Consider the following 14472-nt stretch of genomic DNA (forward strand, 5'->3'; position numbering starts at 1 on the left):
TTGAGAGCAAGTATACAACTCAAAACAGATCTCTTGGTATGTTTTTAGAAAGCAAACATTTAAGTTCACCAGCCCCCACCAAACCAATCTTTCAAAAAAAATATTTTAAGCATGTAACACATTGTAGACTAAGGCTGAAATTGAATCGAATACGAATCGGATACTAGCATATCCATATTCATATTTGTTTTACTTGACGAGTACAAATATGGATACCAATGTTAGTCGGATATAAAAATTCATATCCATATTTGTTTTAAACAGACACAGATACAAATCGGATACCAATATAGATATAAATCGGATAATTAAATTTTGTCCACAAAATCAAATATTTAATAAGTGGATGATAAATGAAGTTGATAGCATGTTAATACGGTCATCTATTTTTCTTAAATATTTATGAGTACCATATAAAATTAACTAGGATTATAAATGGAATCGAATATTCAGATACATAGTTGTCTATCCATATCTATATTTATTTATTTTTGACGTATATAGATACGGATAGTTGAATGCTCAAATTTTTATCTATATTCGAATAGATTTGGATTTGAAAATAGTTCTAAAGGCATATTATCCAATCTACTTTTATTCTTCTTATAGGCCGCGATGAAAAATGTGGGTAATCAAAATTTAAAAATACCATAACCATGTCCGTGGTTACGGCTGCATCCGGACCCAGCCCAAATAATTTATTTTAAATCCAGTGCGGGCACATGGGCCCGGTTTGGCTCTATGGACCGGGTTTGCTTTACTGGCTACTAGTGGCCCGGTCCAATATCTGCCCGTTTGCGGAGAACGGCCCCGTTATCAAAATATATGCGTTGGCATCTCGTCACCGCCTCCAATCTTCTCGCCTATGGAAGCTTCCGTTACCGTTAGGCTCGTCGGTTCCACCGCTGCCCTCCACCGCTGCCGCCTCCCTCTCTTCCCTCTCTCCCTCCGAAACCCTAACCCTAGAATCCTCACTAGATATGGCGACCTCTCTCCTATCCCTCCCCTCCTCCCCTTCCCCTCCTCCCAAGCCCCTTCTCGCCCTCGCACCGCCCTCCGATCCGCCTGGTTCCCCACTTCGCCGCTCCCTCCCTTCGACTCCCTCCTCTCACTCTCCTTTTCCCCCATCTTCCCCTCTGTTCCTCCCCAGGAACGCCTCGACTGCTTTAACTCCGCCTCAAAGGAGGGATTTTTACAGTGGGATCGGAGTTGGGAGGGCTTGGATGGAGGGAATCCAGGGTTCTGCGGGGGAAAGGGGGCGTCCTGGACGGTGGTGCTGCTGGGTTGGCTGGGGGCGGAGCAGAGGTACTTGAAGAAGTACGCGGAGATGTATAATTCTAAAGGGATTAGGTCGGTGCGGTTCGTTGTGCCGGTGAAGGACGTAGTGGGGCTTGATTTGGGGAGGAAGGTTGAGGGGAGGATTGCTGGATTGGCTCGGGAGCTGGTTTCCTGGTGCTCGGAGAGGGAGGAGGATGGGAGGGAGCGGTATTTGCTCTTCCACACCTTCAGCAATACTGGGTGGCTGGCGTAAGTGTTCGCTGCCTTTTTTTTTTTCTTTAATTCTGAAGACGATGAGATGAGACAAAGGGTAGAATTTTAATCAACATTTCCTTCAATAAGTTAAATCTTATCTTATGAATTACAAATCTTGGAATTCTGCAGAGTTTCTTATGTGTAATCCCTATCTCTACCGTTTAGCGATGCATAGTGATAGTATTCAGCAAGGGCAAAGCATAAATTTATATTGAGTCAAAATGACACTTTAAGATGACAGTTGTTTGCGCAAAAAGTATTGGATCAAAAGCTTATTGATTTGAATGCTGTACAGTAAAAAGCACAATACTTTACCAACAAAATAATCTCATGAAATATTGTTGTTTTGAATTGAACGAAGATTAACTAACCTTTAGCTACATACATGTAATGCATGGCATTAGTAATACCCTTTGTGTCTATAGAACTTCCATTATCAAAACCATTTTGCATGGTTTTAACATTATAAGGCATTATTTACCCACAAAAAAAGTTAACGACATGCTTTTCAATCAGTTACTATTTATTTAATTAATCTTTGTTACTATTACAATGACATATAGTGGCAGATTAAAATGGAAAAATAGCATTATATCTTTTCAGCAGAGGAATAACAACATTATAAAGATTAAAATCTGTATGTTTGACATTTTTCTAATTTACAAAATAATAAAATAAAGTTCTTAAAGCAATTGTGATGTCAGTTAATGCCATTATGACATTGATGTTGTTACTAAAATGTGAGGCTTATACATTTTCACCTAATAGGTGCCAGCTTACTTAGCTAGTTAAGTCTTTGGTAGTTGAACCAGATGACCTAGGATCAAATCCCCTCTTCACTAGGGTTTCAGGGTTAGGGATACTTGGAGAGGCCTACCAATTATTGTGTAGCACGTTGCATATAAACCCTTTCTTAGAAAAGAAAAATGGGGCATATAACTCGACAAAGAAAGTACAAACATTTAGAGTGATTATCCCTGCACCTATACATGCATACATGAGTGCTTGCATATGATCTTGCGCGCCTAGACCTTATAGCTCATAATGCATACGCAACACAAAAACTTTTGGTGAATTTAATGAGAAGTAACAAAGAGAGAAAACATATTAGAAAAAATAAAAAAAATCTATACCTTGGTGCATAATGAAACAAAGTTACTGCACAGATCATAGCTTTCAAAGAGAGCTGAACTTTAAATTATATAATTCTGGGGTGGGTCTGAATATGCCATGGCAGCAATTGGTTCCATGGCTGAGAATTGAGTGGCCATGGGCCATGGGTTCCTCATGGTAAACCCCAGTAATAATCTGAACCTATGGAGTCAAGTAGTTGCATTGGAGTGGTTGTGGTTTCGAACGGGAGAAGAAATCTTGCATAGAATCTAGGACGGAAGAAGAACAGAGGGCTTTGATGCATGAGGAAATGGATGCTTTAGAGTTTTATTTGGGTTGGAATTGGTTTAGAGATTCAGATGAAACTCTATTTTCTCTTGAATAGGAAAGAGCAATGGCGCATGACTTGGCATAGGAGCCGTGTGAAATTGAAGCCGTTGAATAAAGACTTTACGCATTTAATATTGTAAGATAGGCATCATCACATGAGGGAACTCTAGAATTTAAATGTAATTCTATCACTTTTTATAAAATTGTTTAAATTGAGACACTCCATACTCAGTCATAGTTATCCATGTCCAAAATTCCAATCATTGGATCAATGACCTATGAGGCACAAATTTAAGTTTGAGATGGATTCACCACTGATTTTTTTTTTTTTTTTTTTTTTTTTTTTTTGGTGGGGGGGGGGGGGAATTTGATAATTTCATGGTCTTGGACTCCCCTAGCTATATAATATATAATGCAAGGTACATCATTTCGGTACTGGGCCCCCTACTAGTGTCATCCTATTATTGTGTCGGTACGCTCGGTATGGAGGCTGCTTCGGTGTGCCGAGCGTCAGTAATCTTTTCGTACCACATACCGGTTTGGTACCATTACGGTACGATACGATATGCCTCATACCATCTGGTTTGATAAGGTATGGCGTACCTTATATAATACCAAGTCTTTTGTAGCCAACGTCTTTTTTGAAGTCAATCTCCCCTTTCATGTCTGTCCTTTTTTGGTTTGGGAGGGTGTGGTCATGCTTTAATTAGAGTCCCAATACAATCAGAAGAGAAAAAGAAAAAAAAAAAGGAAAAGCCTTCACGATTTATTGTCCTGATACTCTGCATAGGAAGTGTTATAGTAGTACTTAATGCTTGCACATGCACTGGATATGCCAAATCTAGTCTGTGTAATATGAGAGCCTTCATATATTTGTATGAAAAAACCAATGCCGGAAAATCTTAATTTCAGATGTTTCATCACTCAGTGGGATCATGACTGTCTATTAAACGCGAGGTTTTTAGATCTCAATATATCAGTTGTCTTGGTTAGTAGGTGGAGACTGAGATGAACTTTTTTGATATCTTGGCCAATATGATGTGTGGGAAAACTTGGAGGAAATTGAGATTTCTGATATCTAAGCCAATATTTCAGGCCAAGATATCAAAATCTTGCAAATATTGAAAATCTAAGCTAGAACTATATCTAAGAAAGTAAAAAATATAGAAAAATATCAGCCAATATGAATGTATTATCAGTTGATATCTTGGATTTTATTGGTTTAAAACAGCCAAGATAATGGGGCCAAGATTTTGATGTATATGTCGGGGGATGCCCGATACTAGTACAAACGAGATCTTGACCGACATGAAAACCTTGATTAAACACAACTTTACTCTAGCAGCCATGTCCAGTATACATGCCTAATGCTCGTATCTATGACTAAAATAAAACTAGAGTCATTACCATCGAGCCTTCGCTCAATTGTTTATGAATCCCGCTCACCAACTATTTCTATTATGGCTTGCTTTGGTATTATTGCAAGCTTTCTGAATCTTTGTTTATAGCTTCTAGCTATGTTACTTTGGGTGTCTCCATCCGTATCCTAAATCCATTGACAAAGATTCAATTATCTCTCCCTATCAGAGCCTCATGTTTTTATTATACATGCTCATGCCACCTTTAATTCCATCATTTTATTCTAAGTGATGTAAGTTTCATGTGCATGCCCATATTATCTTAGATTTTGTTGTTGTTTCAAATTTCCAGAGGCCAATCTAGAAGCCTAAACCCTTGTTTTTACCAATGTTTTACACAAGATTTTTAAGTACCGACTTGTACCAGCTAGATTGAGGTGTATCCTATCTAGTACAGTACCATACGGCATGGGGGCTTGATGCACACCCTAGTGACACACAACATGGTTGTTGTACTGACTCCAGCATTCCATGTGTCGATATGGGGGGTAAGGATATTTTATTACCAGTAACATTGAGTTACTGGTATGGGGTCTAATATTGAGACTTAAACCATCGATTTTAGAAATGCAATTATCTTTCATTGGTGGTTAGGAGACTACCAAAAAGTGGATGCTTAGATAGTTGTACCAAGCACAAACTTATAACTGCAAAACTAGAAAATAAGAAATAAATATCAAGAAAGTAAAGGAAATAAAGTTAAATTGTGGGAAAAATTTTACATTTATATATGGACTGCTTTTAATGCAACATGACATGTTAAATAATATTACTATACCATATAATAAATTTGATCATTCAAAAAAAAAAAAAAAAAAGGAATGCTCAACTGTGACAAGTTAAGGCAATTAGCAGATTTATCAATGCTGAGTAATAAATGAATATCTTGTATATAAACATTTAAGTGAGGATCTTAGGACAAATGAAGTTTGTTGGGTGTAACTAAGTATGAATTTTTGTTACCAATGATTTAAAAAGTGGGTTTTTGCAATTTTGCCAACCTGGCATGCATGATACCTTATTTGCCCCATCTAATGCTCAACCTCCCTTAAAGAGTGGTCCGAACTCAATCCACCTAAGCCTCGGTGGGTTGGCTTGGGACTTGCTGGGTGGCTCACTACAGCAGCACAATTTTTTCTGATTTTTAATTGGGGCACATCTGGATTCAGATTTATCAATATTTCAACAATCCACTGAAGTAATTGCATGTTCCAGTCCTCAAATGATTTTTCTTTTTTTTCGTTTTTAATAAATCTTTAGGTTATCTTTTCCTTGACATTCGAGTGCCACTTCATCTTTAATAAGAAGCAGCATTTTTTTTCACTGGATTTGCAGTTATGGTCTGATACTTGAGAATTTGCGATCAAGGACTGATATTATTGAGAAGATCAGAGGTTGTATTATTGACTCTGGACCTGCCCCGGAGATAAGTCCTCAGGTTTGAATCATGATTTCCCCTCCCTGTGATTTGTAAGGCAGTGGACTGTGCTGGATTATTGGACCAGATATACAAGCTAGCAGCACTATTTCAAACAGAGAGGGTTTTGTAATTAAAAAGGACTAAACTGCACATTATTGTAGGTTACCAGAGTTATGTTTCCTGTCACTTCAGTATAAAGGGATAAAAACTCTCTTTTTTTGCTGCTAACTGGATAAACAATCTCAATGGATGGTTTGCAAAGCAGGAGCAATTCAACATTTTGGCACAAGAAAATTATATTATGATCAATCCTATTCAAATCAAAGCAACTATGAGTGGGTACTAGCAATGGTCTGACATATTCTTCTTGTTGTTGTTGTTGATGATGATGATGCTCTTATATGGTGGATGAACTCACCATAAGATTTACTTTAACTACTAGTACATTTTGCTGCAGAATATTTTATCAGTTTCTAGTTTTATTTTCCTTTTTAAAAATCCTATATGATCTATGTATTAGAAACTTATGCTCAGTAACCTTTAAAAGTCAGTAATTCTAATTACTTCACAATGTAAACAGTTCCAAAGAGTGGTTCGTTGTTCAATTTGCCATTTGATGTTCCATATTATGTATTTAAATTCTTTTTAATTTCATTTATGTTAGCAGGTCTGGGCTGCAGGATTTTGTGCCGCCTTGCTGAAAAAAGGTAGCTTATTGACATATTCTTCAGTGAAATCTATGGAAGAAGGAAAACTGAATGGCGATGTCAATAGATTAAATACAAAAGACATCAGACCACGATTGATTGAAATGATTCTTTTGTCAATTTTAGAAAAATTCTTCTCCATACTTTTGATGCTTCCAGATGTAAATCAGTAAGTCATTTATTATTTTTTATAAACTGTATTTCCTGGACCTGCATGTCTATTCTTAGTAGAGTCCTCTTCAATATCCTCATCTGGTTGTACGTATAAGTAGCTGGTGGTTATCTTTGTTTATCCATGTGGTAGAAATGACAGATTTTCTTCAACATGTTAGCAAATGACTAGAATGCTTTTATCATGCAAAATTTCTGTCCAAAATGGTGCTGGAATTATATGAAATTTCTATGAGGATAAAGATTAGGTTGCTATTTCATTGTATTTCCAGATAACAACCGAAACTTTTCCTTTTGGAGTACTAAATTATTCTTGGGTGTCGTTCAGGAGGTTGAGCAAGATCATCTCCATTCTATCAAAGGACCAGCCTCTGTGTCCTCAGCTCTATCTTTACAGCTCAGCTGATATGGTAATTCCAGTTCACTTGGTTGAAAACTTCGTCATGGGGCAGAAGGCACTGGGAAGAAATGTTTATACCCATGATTTTGGTTCATCGCCACATGTTGACCATTTCAGGAGTTATCCTCATATATATTCTGCTAAAGTTTATGAATTTATTAAAGAGTGCTGTTCTGCAACGGTTTGACCTGGCTCTAGATTACAGATCCAACTTTAATTTTGGTTGGGTCTCATTTCCCAGTATGCTATTGATTTGTTGAAGACCTTAGAGAGTAACAAACACTATCTTCTTCTGTCTTCTGAGTTAATGTGACAGGTAATCTCCAAACCACTTCTGCTTCATTTTTATATGACTTCTCAGTCTAGATCCTAAATATGAGGTCTTTTCTCCTTGTATTTACCTTTGTTGTGCACCTTTGGTAAATGGTGAAAGCTAAAAGTCCAGCATTTTTTCAGATCCATGCATTTTATTCTCAAAATTCAGTGAGCATTTCTTTATTTTATGAAAATTTGATTCATTGTCACTTAGTTCATTGAGATTCTTGGCTTGGATCTTAATTGTGAGATGTTCTTCAAAATTCTTTACATAGCCTTGTTCATATTTCTCCCCTTCGATAAATAGGTCGTGACATGAATTTTCAGCGATTTTGGATATAATGAAGCAAGTGAAAACCATTAAGTTATTTTCACTTCTGTTTTTGAGAAAAAAATGTAACTGTTACAATGTTGTTACTTCAGTATTATCGGTTACATCAGTTCTACATTGTGATGGAGAAACAGAGAAAACTAGGGAGACCATAGTAAATTCCAAGGTAAATTTGTTACTTTTGTTCTGACAGTAACTTTCTTAGTTTGATCAGGTGAACATTCCTCATTTCAAACATCAACAATGTTCCCATGCTGGGGGATTGGAGGCCAACAAGGGTTCACAGGGATCAAAGCTGGGAATTCATGGATTAGCTTCTGAAATGATTTCGTACTTGCTTTTGTCCTTGGAGGGGGTTCGCCCCTCTCTTTCCCTTAAAAAACTACCAATGTGACTTTGATTTCTTGTGGATACGGTCAGATGGATATCCTCTTTGTATTTAATCTACTGTATCCATATTCAGGTGGTGTTGCACTGGAATTTGAGTGACACATTGGATTTTTAGCATTTGGGAGCACATTATTGTCAAATTGGCTGGATTTGTCCTCGCATGGTCAATTTTTCGTCCAAGACTTAATGGGTGGAGTTCTGAAAATGGAAGTGACCTTGTAGGATACGTGTGATCACATTTACTGTTCGGCAGCAAGTTAATAGCGTTCAACCCAAGTCAAATTGGTTTTAATTATTGACTTATCCTAATTCAACCAACTTACTCAGTAGATGGTTTAGAATTATAGGACTAAAACCTCTCTTTGTGACTTTTTTCTTGATCAGGTCTGTCTCTGTCATGTCTGTTCTGATTAAGATCTCCCAATTTCATGCTGGCTATGGTTGGCAAATCTGATTTAGGTTCAGGGCCAAATTCTGTACACAGCTCCAGATGTAGGTTTGGGTTGGATTCGAATATATCTAGTTGATTTGCATCAACCCGTATTTGGTCTTATTAGAGAATGTTTGATAAACCTTCATGCTTATTACATATATATCCAATTCCATTTTATGAGCACCTTCCAAAGGTCCAATCCTATTATAAGCAGAAAAAACCATGACCAAAATTTATTTCAGTTAAAACGCTGAAGAAAATTTACTTGTGAAGTATCTCGGCTTCCACCATTTCTGACAATTACTTGAGCTAAAAACTTGTCTTGGAAGTTTGTAAAAATTATTTTCCATAAGAAATCTAATGTAACTCTTCGAAAATAATTGATTGCAGAATTGCTAATGTGTTCCATTTGTCAGAAGTTAAATAATTACAGCTGTTATAGCAAGTTATGAATGCAATAAAATATAATTACACTATTGTTTTTATGCAATTTCATAGCAGCATTTTATAATTGTTATTTGTAAACAACACCATTATGGGAAGTTTTGCTTCTAAGAGTCTGTTCTTGTCCTCAGAAAAAAATGGTGCTGCAAAACATTGTTTGGCAGAACGATCAGAATAAACTGGGTTGCTCACCCTATGCTGCTTTAATCCCGAGTGTTAACCATTCTAATATTTTGGTACTGTCAATGCTAAATTTGGATTTTAGCTAACTAGAAATGATCAACCAACATCCATAAGCCATCAACCATAGTTCTAAACATTGAGAGAAATGTGTATTTCATTAAGATCCAAGAAGAGGACTGGCATCGTGTCCAGGTTTTAGGAACCAAAAGTTTAGCAGGCTTTTTAGAAATTACATTTGGGGCATGGTAAAATGCATGGTGTAAGCACGGTTCAAATTTGTCTCTTTTTTTTTCTTGATAACAGATTCAAATTTGTCTTTGATTTCTAACGTACTCGAGTTGCTAGAGGGCTCAACTCCAAGTTCCCTGGGGATTGTTGAGAAGGTTCAGAGGCGATTGTTGACAGGTCTCCCTCTGTCTCTCTTGATACTTCTTTCCAACTCATATGGGGATTATAATATAGGTGTCACTCTCGCTCTCTCTAACACACACACACACACACACAAAAGGGAAGAGAAAAAAAACGTCTGTGGAGACTAATCGAACTATTGCTTTAGCACTCAGAATCAACTAAGTTCAGTTTGGGAGAAACCAGGTATAAAATTCTTTTTTGGTGATTCAAGACATTGCCGGGAGGAATTGAAGTCAACAGAAAGAGAGCTGAGAGAGTTATATCTCAGTTAAAGGTCCGAACTTGGCGGCAAGAAAGATCTTATATATATAAGACCTTTCATTCTTTTGATGGTAAGTTTTACTACATTAATAAGACTTGAGGCTGAAGAGGCCGTGAAGAAGCAACAACTAATCCATCTAGATTGTACCACATAAATACAGCATAATTTATACAAAACCATATATTAGGAGTAACTTCATTCTGTTTTTTGGTACAGGTAGCTTCATTCTTTTGATGGTAACTTTTACTACATTAATAAGACTTGAGGCTGAAGAGGCCATGAAGAAGCAACAACTAATCCATCTAGATGGCACCACATAAATACAGCATAATTTATACAAAACCATATATTAGGAGTAACTTCATTCTGTTTTTTGGTACAAGTAGCTTCATTCTTTTGATGGTAACTTTTACTATATTAATAAGACTTGAGGCTGAAGAGGCCATGAAGAAGCAACAACTAATCCATCTAGATGGCACCACCTAAATACAGCAGAACTCTATATATTCGGATTCACAAAAGTTCCATGACGAAATGCACATTTTAACAAACTTTTCTACACAGCCAAGGCAGACCTATATACAGTGACTGAAGTGACCAGACCTCCAGTGACTATCGTAGTTCCATTGGTTATCAACCCTATCCATATTATTTGATCACCATGACACTGATTCCGATGAGCAATAGACTACTGTTTACACACTGATCTCTGAGTTGTTTGCTGCACTCGAGCTGCCGAAATTTGCGACATGGTACTGTGAAGCATACTTGTAGGAAGGGCCCTCCATGGCTGTCACAGGAGGTTCATTCAGAAATGCCCAATTGCTCCAGGTCCACCTGCAGGGCCACAATGAGCAGATTCTGAGATCCAAATACTGTATTAAAATTACAGGAAGCCAGAAAACTGAAAATTTAACTTGAAAGAACTGGATCATACAGCAACAGATTATTATTATATGCAAACCCAGTTGAAAACAATCATAAAGGATTCTAGTAAACGGCAGGTGGTCAAAGAATAAGGGGTGTTTTATCATTATTTCTTTGATGTTTGTTTCAAGGATTGAGGGTATCAAAAAAAAAAAAAATCAAACAAAGTATCTGGAGGTGCGTAAGGGATCCAGATAATGTGGTATCTTTTGTTGTTCCCCACTTTAAATCTTGGCCATAAGAAACCCTGGAAGATTACTTTAGCACCTATCCAGATTCCAGATAATAACTCTAGATGGAAGTATGAAGGCCAATCCTTCCTTAGCACCTTGTCAGTTATGTTCTAGAGTTCGTTGAAGATAAAAAGAAAATCTTGGATTACTTTCAAACAAGAAGGAAGATCCAGTCTACATGGCGAACGTGTTTGCTTATCTTCTTTGGTTTACATGTATTAGGTAAATATGGTTATTCAAAACGCATACTATGATTTGAGACCTGAAGCTAAAGATTACTGAAGTCTAGATAAAATTGGTGGAATTAATTGGCACATCAGTCCAATCTTACCACAAAACTGGGAAAATAGTAACTTGGTGGACAATTTTATCAAGTCTATGAAGTGATGAAAGCATGAACAAATTTGTTAAGACATAGTTCATAGTAATACCAGCAATTTGTCTTGTTGTTCCTCTCATCATGTGATTTAAAGATATTGTTCAGTGAGCCCTCCCTTCTGTCGGTCAGAGGCAGCGAGCTTGACCTCTGTAGCTTTTCCCCAGAGCCGTGACCCTGTCAGTAGCACAGCTCGTTGCTGTTTCTAGCTTCTCCCCACAGAGAGCAGACCACTAAAAAGCAAAAAAAAAATTGAACTTTGGCAAGCTTTAGTAGATAACTTACCTGATTATTCTCTACGAAACCAGAAAGTTCCCTAAGATGTTCTTCCTCAGTCTTCTTCTTGGATTTCCAGTATGCATCAATCTCTCCTCTAGTAAGTGATCTGTTTCTCTGATATCTTGCTGAACAAGTCCGAAAAACCAAAGCTTTCAGCATCAGTTGTTAGTCTAAAGATTACCATTGAAAGATGGTGAGATCATTCACATTACCAGCCTTAGGATCTTGAACTGGCGTGTTCCATCCTGCCATTAGAGAACCCATGACTCCTCCTGAAGAAGAGAGAGCACGGATCGCTGATTCCAAGCGGCACTCGTGAGTGAGTCTTATCCCCGGACCATGTATATATGAATCCAAAAAGTCGATGGCTTTATTTTTGGGCAATAAACAAAGTGGGTAGCTGACAAAAACTCAGCACTTTTCTACTGGGACTTGAATCTAGCTCTAATTTCACCGAGATGGCGGAACAGTAGGGGGACGACGCCGCTGTTTCTTTTGCTGTTTCCCCTCCTGGTTGATAGCCTGGCTCCTCCCACTTTGGACACGTCTCCTTTATTACCCCTCTCTAGAAGCTAGAAACGATGTCATATTCCTTGCAGGAAAAGTGGAATTTATTGAATGAATGAGTAAAGGTGAGAATAGAGTTCTTGTTCCTTATCCTGTCTGCCAATATTAATCTGGAACCGTCCAGGAGAATAATATTGTGGCTTTCCTCTCTGTGTGTGTGTGTGTGTGTGAAAGTGGACATGATAATCACTCTCTAGAATGGTGATTCCCAGCTATACCATTAAGCATGCCTACAGGGAGTGAATGATAATGACCTGTTGCTGGAGCCCTTTCAATTAACTGCTTAGGGAAGTGGTGGGTTCCCATATTTTCGGTGCGTGCTTCTTTTCCAAATGATGGCGAAAGCTTGGCCAATAGAGACATAGGATCTGCAGAATATCTAAGTTATCCTTGCTTGGTTGTTAAGGATATGCATTGTGATGACACAAAATTCTGAAATACTGTTTGCCTGACACGGGAGATGGTGTTCTTGCATCAGAGGAAGATAAGTAGATTCTTTTACCCAAAAAAGAAGAAGAAGAAAATTAAGATGTACCTTCCGTGCCATATTTCGGCAAGGAGTTGGCATGAGTTTATAATTGGATGAATAACGTTGATAGAACACCATTCTATGAAAATATCTCGTTGTATGACCTTGAGCTTCTGAGAAAATTAATCTGAGCGCATTAGTTTCCAGCTAGTTAAGTTGCTAAATTCATAAGAGACGGACGTCGCTCCAATGCATATGCAATGTTGCTCTAAGTAATTGATGCTGTTGGAATAGAGACATGCACGAAGTAATCAAATCAAAATAAAATTGTCTTGCTTCAGGTCCATAGGGAAGGGATACCAACCAAGCAAACAGTTAGTGACAGGGTAGGCTAAACTGGTGTCTCAATCGTTACCAAAAATTCAAGTTTTATTAGCCACAACTTTCTAGATGAACTCGCTCAAACTAGAGATGCGTCTAACCTGCCAAGCTCAATGGGAGGTCTGTGAGCTGGTAGTCTCTTGGTATGGACACAAAAGACCTCGGGTTAATTGTGCCCTTACCAAGCTTTCACCGGTCTTAGTTGAGAGAGAGAGACATCTCTTTGTTGAAATATTTGCAGAAAAAAAAGAAAAAACAAAAGAAAAGGATGAAAGAGAGAGAAAAGTAATTTTATTTTTCTGTTTCATCATATTCGGTACATCTCAAGAGTTATATATACTTGTATACAGACTTTATACGAGAAAAATAATATGCATTGATATAGGATCACACTAACAATAGAAAATATTATTGGCTGATACAAGTTATTATATAATCTCTAAAATCACTCTTAACAAGATCATGCTTATTCATGCTAATAAAAAAAATAATATAGGTTGATACAGAATCACGCTAATAAATGAAAATATTATGAACGATGCAGATTGTTACGTGATTTCTAAAATTAAGCTAATAAAAAAAATATTGGCAATTTACAATGTGAACTCTTTTTCTTGATGACCATTATATAATTTCTTTACCTGTAATAAATGGTTATATGTCAGGTCTAGATACATGAGGGTCATTTTCCCGTTTGGACAAGTTGGATGCATGTGAAATCCTTGTAGTGTATGGTAGTCTTCATATATATTCATATTGTATAAAAAGATCCTACAACGCAGTAACAGTTTATGAATGAGTACATAGGGATATCAAGAGGATATCCTACCATAGGATGGGTGTTTTCAAATGACGTTGAAGTGGGTGTGTTTCATCAAAAAGATGTTGAGGTGGGCGCGTGATCAAACGGATAAGAACAAAGCAAGAAAGGGACATTTTTAAATGTAACACAAACAGACAGTAGAGGGCAAAAATCTTCTTTGTTTTTTTTTTCAACAAAAAAAAAAATCTATACCAACTCCTCCACACAAATTCTGGATAGAGATCAGAAAAACAAATCTGTAAGTTTTTCTCATAAAAAATCGCTTTTAAAGTTTCCACGCGCCTCCAGTACAATGATAACGAGGCATGTCGGCAGGCTAAAGCGTTCATCATCAATGGGCCCCTTGGCATTCGATAAATATATTTGTTGGTCCCCCGATGGAGAGGGAGGAAATAAAAAACCTACGCTGGATCCCCGATCCAAGGTCTCTCTCATGGTTGAACAGTCAACGCTGTTGGGGAAAGTTAGGAACGAAGGGTGAAGTAGCACCCAAGTACTTAATACCAAGTAGATTAGAAAACGGAAGCCTGTACTCGCGTTTGTAGAGTTGTAAAAT

The 14472-nt window shown here is 37.4% G+C and overlaps 2 protein-coding genes across 2 annotated transcripts; one reads left to right on the forward strand and one right to left on the reverse strand.

Annotated features, from left to right (window-relative positions):
• The first annotated feature begins 858 nt into the window (after window positions 1-858).
• LOC103703837 (transmembrane protein 53) lies at window positions 859-8288 on the forward strand. The gene is made up of 5 exons (XM_039127039.1): window positions 859-1527; window positions 5730-5832; window positions 6479-6690; window positions 7021-7102; window positions 7210-8288. The coding sequence occupies exons 1-5, from the start codon at window positions 866-868 to the stop codon at window positions 7234-7236; spliced, it is 1086 nt and encodes a 361-aa protein (XP_038982967.1). The 5' UTR covers window positions 859-865; the 3' UTR covers window positions 7237-8288.
• A 1880-nt stretch (window positions 8289-10168) lies between these two features.
• Window positions 10169-12194, reverse strand: LOC103703734. The gene is made up of 4 exons (XM_008786684.4): window positions 11889-12194; window positions 11683-11801; window positions 11453-11574; window positions 10169-10698 (listed from the first exon to the last, which is right to left on the reverse strand). Exons 1-4 carry the CDS (start codon window positions 11938-11940, stop codon window positions 10557-10559), a joined length of 435 nt encoding a protein of 144 aa, XP_008784906.2. The 5' UTR covers window positions 11941-12194; the 3' UTR covers window positions 10169-10556.
• Window positions 12195-14472: the final 2278 nt, after the last annotated feature.

The sequence above is a fragment of the Phoenix dactylifera genome, chromosome 6 (assembly GCF_009389715.1).
Source record: "Phoenix dactylifera cultivar Barhee BC4 chromosome 6, palm_55x_up_171113_PBpolish2nd_filt_p, whole genome shotgun sequence".
Taxonomy (NCBI): Eukaryota; Viridiplantae; Streptophyta; class Magnoliopsida; order Arecales; family Arecaceae; genus Phoenix; species Phoenix dactylifera.